We start from the raw sequence: 20,745 nt of genomic DNA on the forward strand, positions 1-20,745 counted from the left end.
CAAGTAGTTTTAAGCCCCATACACATGGGTAGAAAGTCAGAAGACATTTGCCGGTACAAAAAATATCGGCTGTCATTCTGCCTGTGTGTATGTCTGTGTCCGACAAAAGCCAGCCGGCATGCTGGAAAACCAGCAGCAGACCAATTCCCGATCAGCGATCTCAGCCAATGGCAGAGAGCGCTGATTGGAGTGTTCTGATGGGGGGGGGGCATCCCTTTGTCAGAACACAATAGCTCAGAAAGAGATATAGTTGAACCTTGCATGGTAACAGCGGCTCCTGACCGAAGCCGTCTTTTTTTTTTTTGTGCAACCCACGGGGCTGCACGAAAAAAACCCAAAAAACACTGCAGTGTGTACCAGGCTTTACAAGCAAAAAGATTGGATGGTTCTATAAATTAAAATAGGATCACAAACTACAGAAGTCCCTTAGTGACATGGAGTGTCTTCACATATATTTTAAAAAGTATGCAACTTAGAACATTGATTTGAATCAAAATGTAAGACATACTTGCTTTACTTTAGTGGCTAGCAGGGTTGAATGATTTTGCCTCAAATTTGCCTGTCATTAAAAATTATTCAGGAATTGTGCATATAAAAAGGAGATAAGAAATAAAGCAGTGACATTAGGTAACTTTCCTTCCCTCTGCTTAAACCTAGAAAAAGTCACGTGACATTTGGTCCACATGAACAGTGGGCAAAGGTGACATTTAAAAAAGTATATATTTAAATAATACACACAAAGCTGTTCAAATTTTCACCATACCCAATTATAATAAAGATATCAATCACTAGTACAATATTGTAATGAAAGTGAACCTATCAGTTTGGAAGGTGTTTAAAAACAAATCCTTGGGCTTTACATACGCTTTGAGCAAAATGAGTTAAAAGAAAAACTGTACAAATTCATTGTTTAGACTAATGTATGGTTATGAAATGACTGCTGAAATCAAGAATATTTCCTTTGAGTCTGTAAGGCAGTTCCTTTCTTGCCTTTTATGCAAAGTGTTCATTTTCCTCCACCATGAATTACAAGTCCAGCTTCCATACAAAACTATTTCAGGAAAATTTATAACTTATGCCAAGGTTTATTGTTCTTTAGTGGTCTCTGTTACCACTGGATGAATTTTAGTATAACCATCACTTCCTGAGCCTCTGACCTCATTACTGGGACAGGATGTAAGGAGACAAATACTAGGCGTTTCAATATTCTCTCTGGAATATGTAGAGATGACATTCAGAGACAATTCACGTATATGTCCTACTGATGAACCTTCAAATTGTTGTCCCTTTGTAGTAATCATTCTCAGTCATGATCTTCTGAAGTGCTCCCTGGACAATTGGAGATCATGTCTTCTTCATCTGCATAAAATGATACAACGTAATTAATGCATATCTATAGAATAAAACAAATTGGTGGGCATTGTAGTGTTTGAATATGAACTATAATTGAAAGGCAATGAAATACACTTCTTCTAGGAACCACATTTGAACTTTTATCATTTATTCAAAGCAATGGGGTATAATGTATAATTAGGTATAGGTTATTGTGTGTTGCAAATATTATCTCTATAAGTAGATAAATCATCCCGGAGCCAGTGCCAGTGTTTGTTAAGGATGCTTTCAATTAGCTAGACTGTTCAGTATAACAAGCTGATGTCCCTTCTTGGTGGTTTCTAGTTGCATAAATACAGTATGTTTATATTCCCGATATGTGTCTATTGTACCTTGTACTTGTGTTAAAAAGTATCCTGCTCGCTTTGTATTGCTTCCCTTGTGTGAAATACCTGGTGATTCTGCCAGCACCCCTGCTTTCCTATTTCAAGCTGACCATGCTAGGTATGAGAGCACATCTATCTCTAGCACAGCCTGCCTATCCTCCAATGATCAGATTTGCGCTGATACACCCTCCCCGAACAGCCATTCACTGAGAAGAAGAATATACAGTTTTTCGCCCCTACCTTTTTAACCACTTGCTTACTGGGCACTTAAAGCCCCCTCCTGCCCAGACCAATTTTCAGCTTTCAGCACTGATGTACTTTGAATGACAATTGCGCGGTCATACAACACTGTACCCAAATGAAATTTTTATCATTTTTTTTCCCACAAATAGAGCTTTCTTTTGGTGGTATTTAATTACAGCTGGGAGTTTTATTTTTTGCTAAACAAACAAAAAAAGAGGCAAAATAAAAAAAAATAAAAAATGTTTCTTAGTTTGTTATAAAATTTTGCAAACAGGTCATTTTTCTCCTTCATTGAAATGCGCTGATGAGGTGGCACTGGTGGGCACTGATAGGCTGCACTGGTGGGCACAGTTAAGGCGACACTAATAGGCACAGATAAGGTGGCACAGATAAGGCAGTACTGATAGGCACAGATAAGGCAGCACTGATGGGCAAAGATGGGTGGCACTAAGGGGCACTGATGGGCACTGATAGGTGGCACTGATAGGTATCTCTGATAGGTGGCACTGATGGGCACTGGTAGATGACACTGATGGGCACGGATATGTGGCACTGGGGTGCAGCACTGTTGTTGAGGCAGATTTTGGGCACTGATAGGTGGCACTGTGGGCACTTTTTTATTAGTTAGGTGCCACTGGCAGGGGGCAGGTGGGCACTGCTAAGCTGGCCGTGATCGGGACTGATGTCCCGATCACGACCGCCGGTGATCGGCTTTTTTTTTTACCGGCTCTGTTGTGTCACATGATCAGCTGTCATTGGCTGACAGCTGATCACGTGGTAAGGGGTCGGGATCGACCCCTTGCTCCGATCCGTGATCAGGCGAGTCTCAGACTCACTGATCACAGAGCACGCCGCGCGCCCCTCAGGGGGTGCGCAGGCCGCTCGTGCACGGGACGCCAATAGACGTCGTCCCGGCAAAGCAGGTCCGCGCTGTAGCCGTCATTCGGCTATAGCGCGGATCTCTAGTGGTTAAGCCCCTTATGCAGCTCACAACAGAGATTAAGCGATAGCTAAAACAAATATATATATATAATGCTCTAAAGCAGGGGTCTCAAACTGGCGGCCCTCCAGCTGTTGCAAAACTACAAGTCCCATGAGGCATTGCAAGGCTGACAGTTACAAGCATGACTTCCACATGCAGAGGCATGATGGGACTTGTAGTTCTGCAACAGCTGGAGGGCCGCCAGTTTGAGACCCCTGCTCTAAAGTAAGAATGCTTTAAAAAATATATATTTATTTTATTTATTTTTTTTATCTATTTACAAAATGCAAAGTAATCAACTAGTAGAAAACATTTAACAGTGCGCAAATTCAGGCATTTTGTTGGATTAGAGTCAAATGCATGATTACCAATTATACCAAGCAGTTGCTAATGATCATCAATTTCATATGTAGTGTCTCCATAGGGCACTTTGCAGTTTTATGGTGTTCTTTTATGCAATATATTATATATATATATATATATATATATATATATATACACACACACACACACACACACACACACATATAAAAAGGCGTATATAATAGGCCTGCGATACCACTACTCAGTGCCAGATCAGCTCCACAGCTCTGGCAGCAGAATTCGCACAAAGATATAATAAGAGTATAAAATAATAGTATTTCTTAAAACATCTTATAAAAAATATTAAACAGAAACTAAGCAGCTGTTAAAAACAAGTAAAAAGGCAACTGGTAGTATAAATTTAAACAGTTCAAAACACTGGATGTTATAAATACTAAAACAGCGCTAATAATTATATTAATAATATTATAAACCAGTGGCAAACACCCTAGTTCAATTCATATGTAGCAGACAGTTAAGGTACAACATTTCAAAGCATTGAAGACATTCAGGGTGTAAGGGACAGTTCAAAATATACGAGGTGTTAAAGGTAATCTATAGTTGTTATCCAAGCGTGCCTTCCACCAGAGAATAGAGAGATCCGTAATCCACCATGTGACACCACACTCCCCCAGGGGGTCAAACTCACCAGATGCCTCTAATATGCAAGCCTTGGGTTTGGTATATATCAGCTGCTTTAACTTCTTGAGATCCGCGCTATAGCCGAATGACGGCTACAGCGCGGACCTGCTTTGCCGGGACTACGTCTATTGACGTCGTCCCGTGCATGAGCGGCCTGTGCTCTCCCTGAGGGGCGCGCCTTTGCGCTCTGTGATCAGCGAGTCTATGAGAAAGGGGTCAATCCCGACCCCTTACCACGTGATCAGCTATTTTTCCTGAGGGGCGCGCGCGGCGCGCTCTGTGATCAGCGAGTCTATGAGTAAGGGGTCAATCCCGACTCCTTACCACGTGATCAGCTGGGGACAGCTCATCAGTGCCCACCTGCCCCCTGCTAGTGCCACCTAATATATGCCAAAAAGTGACACCCATCAGTGCCCACAGTGCCACCCATCAGTGCCCACAATCTGCCTTGCACACAGTGCTGCACCTCAGTGCCACATATCCGTGCCCATCAGTGTCATGTACCAGTGCCCATCAGTGCCACCTATCAGTGCCCATCCGTGCCATCTTATCTGTGCCCATCTTTGCCCATCAGTGCCGCCTTATCTGTGCCCATCAGTACTGCCTAATTTGTGCCTGTCGGTGCCACCTTATCTGTGCCTATTAGTGGCGCCTTAACTGTGCCTATCAGTGCCCACCAGCGCAGCCTCATCAGCGCATTTCAATGAAGGAGAAAAATTACTTGTTTGCAAAATTTTATAACCAACTATTAACCACTTCAGCCATGGACCAATTAACAGCCTAAGGACCAGAGGTCTTTTTACAATTTCGCACTGCACTGCTTTAACTGGTAATTGCGCGGTCATGCAATGTTGTACCCAAACGAAATTTGCGTCCTTTTCTTCCCACAAATAGAGCTTTCTTTTGATGCTATTTGATTGCCTCTGTGATTTTTATTTTTTGCGATATAAATGGAAAAAGACTGAAAATTTTGAGAAAAAAATTATATTTTCTACTTTTTGTTATAAGAAAAATTGAATAAACTCAATTTTAGTCATACATTTAGGGCAAAATGTATTCAGCCACATGTCTTTAGTAAAAAAAATGTCAATAAGCGTATATTTCTTGGTTTGCGCAAAAGTTATAGCGTCTACAAACTAGAGTACATTTTCTGGAATTTACACAGCTTTTAATTTACGACTGCCTATCTCATTTCTTGAGGTGCTAAAATGGCAGGGCAGTACAAACCCCCCCTAAATGACCCCATTTTGGAAAGTAGACACCCCAAGGACGTTGTGGAGAGGCATGTTGAGCCCATTGAATATTTTTTTTTTGTCCCAAGTGATTGAATAAAAAAAATAAAAAAATAAAAGTTTACAAAAAGTTGTCATTAAATGATATATTGCTCACACATGCCATAGTTATATGTGGAATTGCACCCCAAAATATATTCTGCTGCTTCTCCTGAGTACGGGGGATACCACATATGTGGGACTTTTTGGGAGTCTAGCCGCGTACGGCACGCCGAAAACCAATCACAGCGTTCAGGATTTCTAAGGGTGCAAATTTTTGATTTCACTCCTCACTACCTATCACAGTTTTAAAGGCCATAAAATGCCAAAATAGCACAAAACCCCCCCAAATGACCCCATTTTGGAAAGTAGACACCCCAAGCTATTTATTGAGAGGCGTGTTGAGTCCATGAAATATTTTATATTTTGCCACAAGTTGCAGGAATATTAAATTTTTTTTTTTTTGCACAAAGTTGTCACTAAATGATATATTGCTCACACATGCTATGGGCTTAAGTTAAATTAAACCCCAAAATAAATTCTGCTGCTTCTCCCGAGTACGGGGATACCACATGTGGGGGACTTTTTCCGAGCCTAGCCACGTACGGGACCCCGATAACCAAGCACTGCCTTCCGGATTTAAATATAAAATGCTACCAAAAAAAACTGTTAGCGATCGCAGGGATCAGGCCTGACTCTGCAATCGCTGCAGTTATGTGTTTAGTGTTTTATAAGTGACAGTGATCGATCGATACTGCACTTGGGTGGGCTGGGCAGAGGGGCAAAACGCAGGTGCCAGCAGGTATCTGGGCTGATCCCGCTAACAATGCGTTTTTTTGGAACCCTAAACTGCTGGGGATGCTAGTATAGATCTGATCAGATCAGATATTGATCTGTTCAGATTCTATACCACTACGGGAGGTTTATGCTTTGCAGGTGGGTGTTAGCGGTACTGGCACTAACCTAGCGCTGCCTGGGGCGACACAGACCCTGACCTTAAAACCTAATTGATATCACCCGCCGGGTGATCAGGGGGTTAAACCTTTATTGGGTAATAAATGGTGGGTGCCCTGATGCTATAAAAAGCAAACTAACCAGAGTCACCCATAACACTTATACGGTGATCACTGGTGAAAGGGTTAACTAGGGGCAATCAGGGGGTTCAAATTTTTATTAGGTAGTATATGGGAGTCCCTGGCGCTATATAAAAACCAGCGTCACCAGTGACACTTATACTGTGATCGCTGGTGAAAGGGTTAACTAGGGGCAATCAGGGGGTTAAAACCATTATTGGGTAGTATATGGGGGTACCTAGCGCTATAAAAACCTGGCGGTGAACCTAAAAAAATAACTAGCTACCTAGCGACACTAGTGACACTAATGCAGCGATCAGAAAAATGATCGCTTAGTGACACTGGCAAAAGGGGGTGAAAGGGTTAACTCTAGGGGCAATCAGGAGGTTAAATCTTTATTGGGGGTGGTAGGGGGCTACCCTGAACCTAACACTAACTGCCCTGACAGTTTTTACTGTCACAACTGACACTGAATGCAGTGATCAGTAAATAAATGATCACTGCAATCAGTGACACTGTGACTGGGGGGGAGGGGGGGGGGGTTTGTGTACCTATGTGTTAGAGTAGTGTTTGGTGCACTTACTTTTAGTCTTCTCCTCGTAGTCCGGTCAAAAAGACCGCCCCGAGGAGAATGACATCACTTCCTCCCTGCCTGTGTATACAATACACAGTGGGAGGAAGCTTCTCATTCACCAGGAGCGATCGAGAGGGGATGGCCAGAAACCAACGGCCATCCCCTCATCCCGGATCGCTCCTGAAGCGAAACGGACCGCCGTATCCAGCGGGAGGGGGTCCGATCGGACCCCTCACCCGCTGGAAGACAAGCACGTACATGTACATATACATACACACATACATACACACCCACCCATATATATATATATATATACATATATATATACATATACACACACACACATACATAAATACATACACACACACATATATACAAACATACATACATATATACATATATATATATATATATATATATATATATATATATATATATATTACATACACATACATACATATATATTCATATAAATAGAGGGGAAAATACATGGAAGATTGTTTTTTAAATGAGTGAAGTAAAAGGTCCGATCGGGTCCTTTTCCTAGCTGGGTATGGAGACGAGTGAGGCTAAGATGGCCCCCCACTCGTCTCTATACCATAGGAGAGCGGAAGCGACATCAAAACGTCACTTCTGCCCATACCTCTTAAAAGGTATATTTTTTTTAAATGTCTTTTTTTGCATTTTAGTCCAAATATGAGATCTGAGGACTTTTTGACCCCAGATCTCATATTTAAGAGGACCTGTCATGCTTTTTTTCTATTACAAGGGATGTTTCCATTCCTTGTAATAGGAATAAAAGTGATCCTTTTTATTTATTTTTTTTAAACAGTGTAAAAATAAATAAAATCAATTAAAATAAATAAGAAAAAAAAAAGGTTTTTAAAAACACCCCATCACGACGAGCTTGCGCACAGAAGCGAGCGCATACGTGAGTAGCGCCCGCATATGAAAACGGTGGTCAAACCACACATGTGAGGTATCACCGCGATCGGTAGAGCGAGAGCAATAATTCTAGCCCTAGGGAAGGAGCTGTGGTGTTACACTTGTCACTTCCGGTCGCGGCCGAGACCGGAAGTTCGGATGATTCGACGCTATCTGCTTTTCTTAGCCTATATGTAAGTGACCAGTTATTTTATTAAATTATCTATGTGAATTACTACACATGAGAGCCCCCCTGTCCTTTTATTTCATACTCTACGTGCCGCTCACTGTACTGGGAGATAACTGAAGAGTCTGGGAAAGGAATGTTCAGCCATTTACTATCTGCTGGATGGAGGAGAAAGGAATAGCCTTTTGGCTTTATTCAGAGTCTGCTTATTAAGCTGTTGAGGTGAGAGGCTGGGGGAAACTGGTGGTGCACCTGTTTGGCACTGAAGTTGGCTACTGGAATATCACTTGTTTGGAAATCACGTTTTTTGCATGGACTTTATTGTATGCTCACGAAGCAACTCTATGGACTTATATTAAGTCGACACGTTATATTGTTTATTGCATTTATGTGCACATTTTATTTTAGCCACGTTTTATCATTTTTTGATTATTTATATATTTATTTTCTCATGATTGTTTTATACACGCACTATTTTTAGTGTTTCTAGTATATTGCCCTATATTGCACATTGGAACACTTTGAGGTGGATTCACTTTTTGCACTTGTTGTTTGCTTAGTGTTTTTTTAATATTTTAGTATAGTTTGCTGGCAGCGCCGCATTCATTATTAACACATAATTCTAGCCCTAGACCTCCTCTGTATCGCAAAAAATGCAACCTGTAGAATTTTTTAAATGTCGCTTATGGAGATTTTTTAGGCTAAAAGTTTGATGCCATTCCACGAGCGGGAGCAATTTTGAAGCGGTGTCCAAAAACCTGCAGACTTACGTGCCCAACAAGCTCTATGCCTCCACAGCACACTCCAGGCGAACTCCAGCTTTTAAGGTTCTAGATGGCGTAATTCGTCCCGCGAGGTGGGCGTGGCACACCGCGCGTACACCGCATGTGTGACCCTTGGCGCACCCATGCTGCTTCATGGCGCCAAAATATGGCGCATGAGCACCTGAAGACTGTCAACCACACGAGGTGTAATCACTGCGTCATACCTCAACGGCACTTGCGTACGTTCATATGGCAACGGCGTCCTGTCCCAGAAGGCGCATGCACCCGTGGCGCATCACAATTAAAACACACAGCATGGAGACATTCTGTAACACCTGAGAGAGGACACAGTAACAGAGGAGAACACAGCAATCCCAGAGGGAGTACTCACCAGTCCAAGCTGCAGGACCTGAAACAACAGGCCCAATCTTCCCCCATCACGGCAGGTAGTGCCTCTGTGGACCTTCAAGGACTGGGTCCCCCATCTTGGGGTCCACACCCTTGGGCCTGCAAAGCACCCTTTCTGGTCTATCTTGGGCAAACTAATGACCAGAATACCACTATCCAAGGGTCCAGTGTCATATATGACACATTACAAGCAAAAACTCATTCTTGCATCAAGGCTTGGGTACCATTCGTTTTAGCTTCGTGCTATCCGAACGGATCCAATCACAACATCCTCACTGGGACGTTAATTGAAGAAAATGTAAGAGCTTCAACGTTCGTGACCATCACCTGAAGACACTGGCAAAAAAAAAAATGAGGCAATTCCCCCGTATGGGAGGGGTATTATGGGAGGAACCTTCTTGCCATTGGGTGCCAGTGTCCAATCACCTAGAGGTAGCGTATAACCCAGATAGTCATGAATAAATGCTCTGTGTCCTGTGATGTATGATAAAGAAATAGGATTTTTTTTGTACTGTAAAATCCTTTTCTCTGTAATTTACCGACCAACACAGCTCCTCTCTTAGCCATTGGGTTGTTACGCCACCTTTAGGAGAATACTAGGCATTACATGTTATGTAAAACACAGAACTTTCCAGTTTCGCCAAAGGGGCGGTCCCTTCGGTAACAACCCCACAGCCTGCCATGCAGTTATCAGTTCGTCAAGAAGCAGTATAACGTAAAGAAAAATAGGAGGGGCGGGTACTATGTCAGTCATTGAATTACAGAGAAAAGGATTTTACGGTGAGCACAAAAAATCCTATTTTCTCTTATATTCACCGCCCGACACAGCTCCTCTCTTAGCCATTGGACATCCCCAAGCAGTGCCAAATGAGGGGTGGGAAAACAGCATAAAAACTTCATCCACCATGGCAAGTGGGAACTAGTGTAACTTTACCCACAAAACAACAGTGCGTGGAAAAAAAAAAAAACACCACAAAACCAGGGTACCCTCAACAGGGGGGACTACCCACAACCGCATCAAAAACTACGGAAATTAATGCAACAGTGCATTAACTTAAAGGTACTGCGTTTTTACCCATACACAAATGCAACTATACAGCCGCCTGCAAAAATTTGCAGCCAAAACAGGCATCAGCTGATGCACTGATGTCTACCTTGTAGAACTTGGTAAACGCGTGGACAGACGACCAGGTCGCCACTTTACACACTTGAGTGACAGACGCTTGGTGTCGGAAGGCCCAAGACGTTCCGATTGCCCTTGTGGAGTGGGCCGTGACCGGAAAGGGGGGCGCCTGCCCCTTCAAAGTTTATGTAGGCTTGTACTACAATCTGTCTGCTCCACCTGGAAATGGTGGACGACGAGACCGCCATGCCTTTCTTTGGACCAGCCATCGAAACAAACAGTGAGTCTGACTTACGAAAGGGAGTCGTGGCAGACAAATATACTTTTAGAGCCTGAACCACGTCCGGAGCGTCAAGGGCCACTTCCTTAGGATGTCTCGGCTTAGGACATAAGGGCGGTAACACAATGTCCTTACTGATGTGAAACGCAGAGACCACCTTCGACAGAAAGGACGGTTGCGGACACACCACCACCTTGCAGGACAAAGCCGCCAGTTCCGAAACCCTCCTGGCTGATGTGATGGCCACTAGAAAGACCACTTTCTGGGAAAGAGTCAACAGGGGAATCTCCCTGATATTTTCAAACGGCGGTTTTTGAAGAGCCGATAACACCAGGTTTAGATCCCACGGGGGTAATGGTGGATGCACCGGGGGGACTACATGTCGCACCCCCTGAACAAAAGTACTCACTAGTGAGCGAGACACCAAAGGTCAAAAAAGACAGCCAAGGCTGATATTTGTCCATTAATGGTGCTTAACTCCAATTTCTGGTCCACCCCTTGCTGAAGAAACAGGATCCTGGATATAGAAAAGGAGCGCGGATGCCATCCTTTCCCCTCACACATGGAGATGTAGGCCTTCCAGGTACGATGATATATCTTCCAAGAAGAAGATTTCTGTGCTCTCAGCATAGTAGGGATCACCGAGTCCGACAGACCCCGGTTCCTCAACACCTGGCTCTCAATAGCCATGCCGTTAAAGCCAGCGATGGTAAAGCAGGATGGAGAAACCGACCTTGAGACAGAAGGTCCTTTCGCAACAGCAGTCGCCATGGGGCGTCTGCCACCAGGTGCACTAGGTTTGTGTACCAAGGACACTGAGGCCAATCTGGGGCAACCAGAATTACTGGGATCCCCTCGACTCCCACTCTGCGAAGCAGACGTGGTAACAGTTTTAGTGGAGGAAAGGTGTAGATCAGCTGGTACTGATCCCACGGAGCCACCAGCGCATCTGACGCGTCCGCCCACGGATCTCTTGTCCTGTACACGAATCTCGGCACCTTTCGGTTGAGACGGGAGGCTAGAAGATCCACGTCTGGTGTGCCCCATCGCAGGCACAGTAGCCTGAATACCTCCGGATGCCCATTCTCCTGGGTCCAGCATCTGGCGACTTAGGTAGTCCGCCTGCCAGTTCTCCACTCCCGGGATGTAAATGGCTGACAGGGCCGGTACATGTCGCTCTGCCCACCGAAGTATGTGAGTGACCTCCCGTGCAGCGGCTGAGCTTCTTGTTCCTCCTTGGTGAGTGACGTATGCCACTGCAGTGGCGTTGTCTGACTGGATCCTGATCGGACGCCCTTGCAGTCTCATCAACCATGTGGAGAGGCATAGCCTGATTGCTCTTAGTTCAAGCAGATTGATTCGCAACTTGGATTCCTTCGTCGACCAGAGGCCCTGAGCTGTCTGAACCCCCATTACTCCACCCCAGCCGGATAAGCTGGCGTCTGTTGTGATCACTGTCCATTTTAGAGGTAGGTACGACTTCCCGGACTGAAGCACCGAGGACCTCAGCCACCAGATCAGAGAATCTCTGAGCAACTGGCTCACCTGGATCTGTAGATCCAGGGACAACGGAGATTTGTCCCACTTCATCAAAATCTCCTTCTGCAGAACTCTGGTGTGGAACTGGGCATATGGTACTGCCTCGAATGGACCCACCATGAGACCCAAGACTCACATGCAGAAGTGAAGCGACGGCCACTTGCGGTTCATCAACAGTTTCACCGCGGCTCTGAGAGTCTGCAGCTTGTCTGAAGGGAGAAACACTCTTCGCTTCTCTGGAGTCCAGCAGCAAGCCTAGGCACTCCAAACACTGAGTCGGTACTACCACAGACTTTTTTAGGTTCAACAGCCACCCAAATTCTTGAAGGGTCTGCATGGTGATCGCCACATCCTCTTCTACACAGGCGAGAGGCCCCCGGAGAGCCCCTGCACATGACACACACCGCTCAGCAGCCACATGCAGCATCCCCCATGGGGGGGGGGGGGGGGGATCGGGACAGGGAGAGAAGAGGGAGGTGAGGGACCCCCGAATTGACCTCCCAGGGAATGCCCAGCTGCTCAGCCCCACCAAGGCAGGGAGAGCTGTACTTACCAGTCCTGAAGAGCTGAGAGACATTCCATTACAGACCCACTCTCTGATCAGTACAGGGTGGCTGCTGGCCTCAGCACACTGTGACGCAGACATCAGTAGCCCGGTCATATGTGCGCCCGGAGCATAAAAGCTCACGACCACCTCTGGAGCTGAGGTTCCATTGTGGCCGACCCAGCTTGGAGCTCTAGTCTGCACACGCTCAATAGCCAGGCTGGGGAGACTACAAGGATAAGGGTATCCAGCCTGTCACCCAGCCGGCTGTTGATAGCAGATCACAGGATCTATCATCTCGCGCAAAAAGCCAAGCTTCTGCAGAAAAAAAAAAAGGACGGACAGATGGGCCAGTCAGGGTTCCTAGGTCTTTCTCCTTCACTAGGCAAAATAAAACTGATGACTGCATGGCAGGCTGTGGGGTTGTTACCCCTTGGGCAGAACTGGAAAGTTCTGTGTTTTACAGAACTTATAGTATATAGTATTCTCCTCAAGGTGGCGTAACAACCCAATGGCTAAGAGGAGCTGTGTTGGTCGGTGAATATAAGAGAAAACTTTTTTTCTAGGGAGAGATTCTCTACCAAGTGTGGGAGTATCTTCCATCGAGTGTTAATGGCCCAGGTGTACAAGACCACTATTTGGTCTTTTGTTTATACATCTACAGGGTTTTTTTTTTTTTTGCAAATATCATTTTATTAGGATTTTGAGCACCAAAAACACACATGGGGAGAGCCCCAAAACAAACAATAATAAGTAGAACAAAGGAAACAAAACAAAAGAGGTTGCAGCCTCACAAACATGCTGTACAGGTATTGGCATGGGAACATATGAATTATCAGCAAAACATGTCCTATCTACTGGCCTTGGAGGCTGAACTCTCCTGGCCAGGACCGGTAAAGATGCCCCCGCCTCTCTATAAGAAGCAATCATGTCGAAGCTCAACCTAGCGCTTCGGCATAAGGTCATCGGGAGCAGGTTCGGAGCTGCGGCCAAGAGAAAGAGCGAAGACTGAGATGAAAGTGGAAGAGTAACAGAGAAAAGAGAAAAAAGGAAGAGAGGGGCGGGGGGGGGGGGGGGGGGGGGGAGAGGAAAAGTCAAGGCTTTGCCCTCGGCTGAGTATACAAACACGTTCCAGAGAGACCAAGTCTTTCGATATGTCTCCTGCCGATCCTGGGCTGTAAGCACCAGGTCTTCCATTTAATTTATATCATCCACCTTCCTTACCCACATCGCCGCTGAAGGCGGCGTCTGCTGTTTCCAGAGCAAGGGGATGCAGGACTTGGCCGCATTCGTTAAGTGACGTAGTATCGATCGTGCGTATTTCCTAGGGGGTATGTCCGAAACATGCAGTAAAAAAAAGGCTGGGTCATTAGGGATTCGCCATTCGGTAAATTTTTGAGAGATGGTCCGGGACCGCGGCCCAGAACTCAGAAAGCTTAGGGCAGGACCAAAAAACATGAAAAATTGTGCCCCGTCCTTCACGACAGCGCCAGCAGCACTCAGATGCGTCAGGGTAGATAAGGTGAAGGCGACTAGACGTCAAGTACCACCGGACAAGAATTTTATAGTTTGTCTCTTGTATTTTGGTGCAAATCGAGGACCGCAAAGCGATCCGCAGTATGTTGTTAATTTGTATTTGTGTAAAGGTGCGGCCCAGGTCCGTTTCCCATTTAGTGAGACCCGCGATGTGTGGTGGTTGTGCAGGTGTATTAAGTAGAACGTACATTTTAGAAAGGGTTCGGGAGATCGGTTCAGTGTCAGAACAGTATTCCTCAAAAGCAGTAAGTGGTCTGGTATAGTCTAGGGCAGTGATGGCGAACCTTGGCACCCCAGATGTTTTGGAACTACATTTCCCATGATGCTCATGCACTCTGCAGTGTAGTGGAGCATCATGGGAAATGTAGTTTCAAAACATCAGGAGTGCCAAGGTTCGCCATCACTGGTCTAGGGGGTTCGGGAGAGAATGGAGAAAGTGATGTAGGCGATTGGCGTTCCAAAAATCCAGACGATACGGACCTAAAGGGTCCATAAGATCCGGGATGGAAGTCCAGTCACCCCGCATTACAAACTGAGAGGCCGTAGAGAGATTGGAGTCCCGTAGTGGTCGAAATTGTGCCTGTGATAGACCTGGTGTAAAGCAGGGGTTACCTAGGATCGGAGTCAACGGTGACGCTGTGGTCGTCAGAGACTGTTGCAGCGCTGCCTTTGCGCCTTGAGAGATCGTGTTGCCTATGAGGGGGTGGAATTTCACTGCTCGTGGTAGTGCTTCGTGGCACCAGAGAGCCGTCCTCAATGGAATAGAGCACTGTTGTTGTTCAATTTGTGCCCATAGTTTAGCATCGAGATTGCGACCCCAGTCCAGAATCCTACCTAAGTGTACAGCAGAGTAATACTGTTTAACGTCTGGGAGTGCCAACACCCCATAAGGTTTCGGTAGGGAGAGTTGGGATCGAGGTATCCGAGGCTGCCTCTGTGCCCAGACGAAACGGGTAAACGCCTGTACCTGTTTAACCACTTCAGGACCGCCGTATTGCCAATGTATGTCAGCACAATGGCACAGGCAGGCACAATCACGTAGATGTACGTGATTGCCTTCCAGCGGGTGGGGGGTCCAATCGGACCCCCTCCCGTTGGATACGAGGGTCCGGTTCCCTCCAGGAGCGCTCCGTGATGAGGGGATGGCCGTTCGTTTTCGGCCACCCCCTCTGGATCGCTCCTGGCCAATGAGAAGCTTCCTCCCACTGTGTATTGTTTACACAGGAAGGAGGATATGATGTCATTCTCCTCGGGGCGGTCTTTTTGACCGGACTACGAGGAGAAGACTAATAGTAAGTGTGCACCAACACTACACTGACATGTAGGTACACACAGGCACACAAACCCCCCCCCGATCGCCCCCCGATCCCCCTCCCCCCCCCCCCCAGTCACAGTGTCACTGATTGCATTGATCATTTCTTTACTGATCAATGCATTCAGTGTCAGTTGTGACAGTAAAAACTGTCAGGACAGTTAGTGTTAGGTCCAGGGTAGCCCCCTATCACCCCCCAATAAAGATTTAACCCCCTGATTGCCCCTAGAGTTAACCCTTTCACCCCCTTTTGCCAGTGTCACTAAGCGATCATTTTTCTGATCGCTGCATGTGTCGCTAGTGTCGCTAGGTAGCTAGTTATTTTTTTAGGTTCACCGCCAGGTTTTTATAATCGCTAGGTACCCCGATATACTACCCAATAATGTTTTTAACCCCCTGATTGCCGCTAGTTAACCCTTTCACCCCCTTTTGCCAGTGTCACTAAGCGATCATTTTTCTGATCGTTGCATGTGTCGCTAGGTAGCTAGTTATTTTTTTAGGTTCACCGCCAGGTTTTTATAGCGCTAGGTACCCCGATATACTACCCAATAATGGTTTTAACCCCCTGATTGCCGCTAGTTAACCCTTTCACCCCCTTTTGCCAGTGTCACTAAGCGATCATTTTTCTGATCGCTGCATCAGTGTCGCTAGTGTCGCTAGGTAGCTAGTTATTTTTTTAGGTTCACCGCCAGGTTTTTATAGCGCTAGGTACCCCGATATACTACCCAATAATGGTTTTAACCCCCTGATTGCCGCTAGTTAACCCTTTCACCCCCTTTTGCCATTGTCACTAAGCGATCATTTTTCTGATCGCTGCATGTGTCGCTAGGTAGCTAGTTATTTTTTTAGGTTCACCGCCAGGTTTTTATAGCGCTAGGTACCCCGATATACTACCCAATAATGGTTTTAACCCCCTGATTGCCGCTAGTTAACCCTTTCACCCCCTTTTGCCAGTGTCACTAAGCGATCATTTTTCTGATCGCTGCATCAGTGTCGCTAGTGTCGCTAGGTAGCTAGTTATTTTTTTAGGTTCACCGCCAGGTTTTTATAGCGCTAGGTACCCCGATATACTACCCAATAATGGTTTTAACCCCCTGATTGCTGCTAGTTAACCCTTTCACCCCCTTTCACCAGCGATCACAGTATAAGTGTCACTGGTGACGCTGGTTAGCCAGTTAGTTATTTAGGTTCCCCGTCAAGTTTTTATATAGCGCCAGGGACCCCCATATACTACCTAATAAAAATTTGAACCCCCTGATTGCCCCTAGTTAACCCTTTCACCACTGATCACCGTATAAGTGTTACGGGTGACTCTGGTTAGTTTGTTTTTTATAGCATCAGGGCACCCACCATTTATTACCCAATAAAGGTTTAACCCCCTGATCACCCGGCGGGTGATATCAATTAGGTTTTAGGGTCAGGGTCTGCGTCGCCCCAGGCAGCGCTAGGTTAGTGCCAGTACCGCTAACACCCACACGCAAAGCATACACCTCCCGTAGTGCTATAGAATCTGAACAGATCAATATCTGATCTGATCAGATCTATACTAGCGTCCCCAGCAGTTTAGGGTTCCAAAAAAACGCATTGTTAGCGGGATCAGCCCAGATACCTGCTAGCACCTGCGTTTTGCCCCTCTGCCCAGCCCACCCAAGTGCAGTATCGATCGATCACTGTCACTTACAAAACACTAAACACATAACTGCAGCGATCGCAGAGTCAGGCCTGATCCCTGCCATCGCTAACAGGTTTTTTGGTAGCATTTTATATTTAAATCCGGAAGGCAGTGCTTCGTTTTCGGGGTCCCGTACGTGGCTAGGCTCCCAAAAAGTCCCCCACATGTGGTATCCCCGTACTCGGGAGAAGCAGCAGAATTTATTTTGGGGTGTAATTTGACTTCTGCCCATAGCATGTGTGAGCAATATATCATTTAGTGACAACTTTGTGCAAAAAAAAAAAAAGTTTGTAATCTTCCCGCAACTTTTGGCAAAATATAAAATATTCCATGGACTCAACATGCCTCTCAGTAAATAGCTTGGGGTGTCTACTTTCCAAAATGGGGTCATTTGGGGGGGTTTTGTGCTATTTTGGCATTTTATGGCCTTCGAAACTGTGATAGGTAGTGAGGAGTTAAATCAAAAATTTGCACCCTTAGAAATCCTGAAGGTGGTGATTGGTTTTCGGGGTCCCGTACGCGACTAGACTCCCAAAAAGTCCCACACATGTGGTATCCCCATACTCGGGAGAAGTAGCGGAATATATTTTGGGGTGCAATTCCACATATAACCATGGCATGTGTGAGCAATATATCATTTAGTGACAACTTTTTGTAAAAAAATTATTTTTTTTTTGTCATTATTCAATCCCTTAGGACAAAAAAAAAAAATATTCAATGGGCTCAACATACCCATCAGCAATTTCCTTGGGGTGTCTACTTTCCAAAATGGGGTCATTTGGGGGGGATTTGTACTGCCCTGCCATTTTAGCACCTCAAGAAATGAGATCGGCAGTCATAAATTAAAAGCTGTGTAAATTCCAGAAAATGTACTCTAGTTTGTAGACGCTATAACTTTTGCGCAAACCAAAAAATATACGCTTATTGACATTTTTTTTACTAAAGACATGTGGCTGAATAAATTTTGCCCTCAATGTATGACTAAAATTTAGTTTATTCGATTTTTCTTATAACAAAAAGAAGAAAATATCTTTTTTTTTCAAAATTTTCGCTCTTTTTCCATTTATATCGCAAAAAAAAAAATCGCAGAGGCAATCAAATACCATCAAAAGAAAGCTCTATTTGTGGGAAGAAAAGGACGCAAATTTCGTTTGGGTGCAATATTGCATGACCGCGCAATTACCAGTTAAAGCAGCGCAGTGCGAAATTGGAAAAAGACCTCTGGTCCTTAAGGTGTTTATTGGTCCGAGGCTGAAGTGGTTAAAATACGTGGACGGAATTTTAATCGGCAACGCCTGAAAGAGGTACAAAAATTTGGGTAAAATGCACATTTTCAGCAGATTGCACCTACCGAACCATGAATGGATCCCCTTCCGCCAGGAGTCCAAGAGCAGCCTCACCTTAACAAGGAGAGGGGGGAAATTTCGTTCAAAGAGGTCCGATAGGTCCGAGGGGATGTTAGTCCCGAGATATGTCAGGGTAGTGGACGTCCACTTAAATTGGAAAGTGGATTGCAGAACAGGCAGTAATCGGGGTGATAACATGAGACCCATAGCTTCCGATTTGGTGAAATTCATTTTCATGTTGGAAAACCTCCCATACCTCTCAAATTCCCGAAGCAAATTTGGTAACGATATCCCTGGGTTAGTCAGCGTAAAAAGCATGTCATCAGCATAAGCTGAAATCTTATGCTGTGACCGTCCAACTCGCACCCCTTGTATATCGGGGTGAAGCCTGATCATGGCTAGAAAGGGTTCCAGGGATAACGCAAACAAAAGAGGAGATAAGGGGCATCCCTGCCGTGTCCCATTGGTTATCGGAAAAGGGGTTGAGAGAGTCCCATTAATTTTAACTTGGGCCGTGGGGTTAGAATACACTCCTGCTATCCTGTTGAGCATGCGTTCCCCCAGCCCCACATGTCGGAGCACTGCGAACATAAACGACCAGTTCACATGGTCAAAAGCCTTTTCAGCGTCCGTGTTCAGCAGGACACATGGGGTTCTTGCGGTTGTCGCCAAATGAAGCAGATTTAAAACTTTCGTGGTACTATCACGGGCTTCTCTAGAGGGGATGAAGCCAACCTGATCCAGGTGGATTAAGTGTTGAAGATGGGCAGCTATCCTAGTGGCCAGGATCTTAGTATAAATTTTCAAATCTATGTTCAAAAGAGAGATCGGCCTGTAGCTACCACAGGACGTAGGATCCTTCCCTTCCTTGGGTATCACCGAGATATGGGCACTCAGGAAGTCTCTAGGAAAGCACCCGCCCGAGCCTATTGCATTGAATAGCGTGAGCATGGGCGGACCCAGTTGATCTAATAATTTTTTATAGTACTGCAGGGTAAAGCCGTCTGGGCCCGGGGCCTTCCCAAGCTTCATGGACCCCATAGCTCTATGAATCTCCACCAAAGTTATTGGGGACTCCAGCTCTGCTCTGGCCTCTGGTGAAATGGAGGGCATATGGGACGCCACAATATAATCGACCATGTCCGACCGCGGTTGGGGGTCAGCTTGGAGATTATAGAGATCGGAATAAAAACTACGGAATTCCTGAGTGATATCCTGAGGCATAGTAACCCTCCGCCCCCCTGACGCAACAACGTGGGGGATATATGTCAGAAGTTTACGTTCCCTTATCAGCCGCGCCAGCAGCTTCCCACATTTGTCACCCGCCTCGTAGGTCATTTTACGACAGGATTGCATGGCCGCTTTAGCCCTGTAATACAGAATGTCCGTAATTTGTTTCCATAGAAATTGTACATCGGTATCAGAGGAATGTGTAGGGGCTTATGTCGGGCTTCTGCTATATGTAGTTTCTCCAATAGTTGGTCGAGAAGTTTAGTGCGTTCTCGTTTAATCCGTGCCCCATGTTTGATAAGAACACCTCTGACCACAGTCTTGTGGGCTTCCCAGAGCACCCCCCGGATCACAATCCGGAAGATCATTCTCCCGGAGATAATGACGCAGTGTCGTGGTCACATCTTCCAGAACTTCTGGGATCTGCAGCAAACTTTCATTGAGGCGCCAGAATCTGGTCGCCAGAGGCGGGGTGTCAGACAGTTTATAAGTCAAAAAGATCGGTGCGTGGTCCGACCAAGTCCTGTTTCCGATAGAGGAGTGCTCTACTGCATGTAGTTGGGAGTGAGGGATCATGAAATAGTCGATGCGGGTGTAAACCTTATGGACAGTGGAGTAAAATGTATAGTCCCGCTCACTAGAGTGCTGGAGTCTCCAGACATCAATCAGTTGGGAGTTGTGGAGCGCCTTCGCAACCCGTTTAAGCTGACTCACCGGTAAGGAGGTACGACCAGCCGAGGTGTCTACAGATGGTAATAAGGGTACATTAAAGTCCCCACCTAATAATAACTGACCGGCTCTAAAGCCCTGTAGTTTCTCCATAATTCCCTCCACAAAAGTGGCCTGAAGTTCATTAGGTGCATATAGAGTTGCCAGAGTCACTTGAACTGTGCCAATGAGTCCTTTCAGGAAAACATAACGGCCAGCAGTGTCTATCAGGGAGTCTTGACATCTCCACGGAAGGTTGTGGGAGAGAAGTATGGAGACCCCTTTTGACTTGGCCATCGGATTGAC

At 45.7% G+C, this 20,745-nt stretch overlaps 1 protein-coding gene across 1 annotated transcript in view; it reads right to left on the reverse strand.

The window, feature by feature from the left end:
* Positions 1-430: 430 nt before the first annotated feature.
* Positions 431-20,745, reverse strand: part of GPATCH11 (G-patch domain containing 11) — a 163,752-nt gene continuing 143,437 nt past the window's right edge. The window contains exon 8 of the mRNA XM_077486444.1: positions 431-1,359. Within this exon, the coding sequence (XP_077342570.1) occupies positions 1,304-1,359 (56 nt within the window). The 3' untranslated portion in view covers positions 431-1,303. The remainder of the gene's footprint in view (positions 1,360-20,745) is intronic.

The sequence above is a fragment of the Lithobates pipiens genome, unplaced genomic scaffold (assembly GCF_037356315.1).
Source record: "Lithobates pipiens isolate NorthernLeopardFrog02 unplaced genomic scaffold, aLitPip1_a1.2 Scaffold_18, whole genome shotgun sequence".
NCBI classification, from domain to species: domain Eukaryota; kingdom Metazoa; phylum Chordata; class Amphibia; order Anura; family Ranidae; genus Lithobates; species Lithobates pipiens.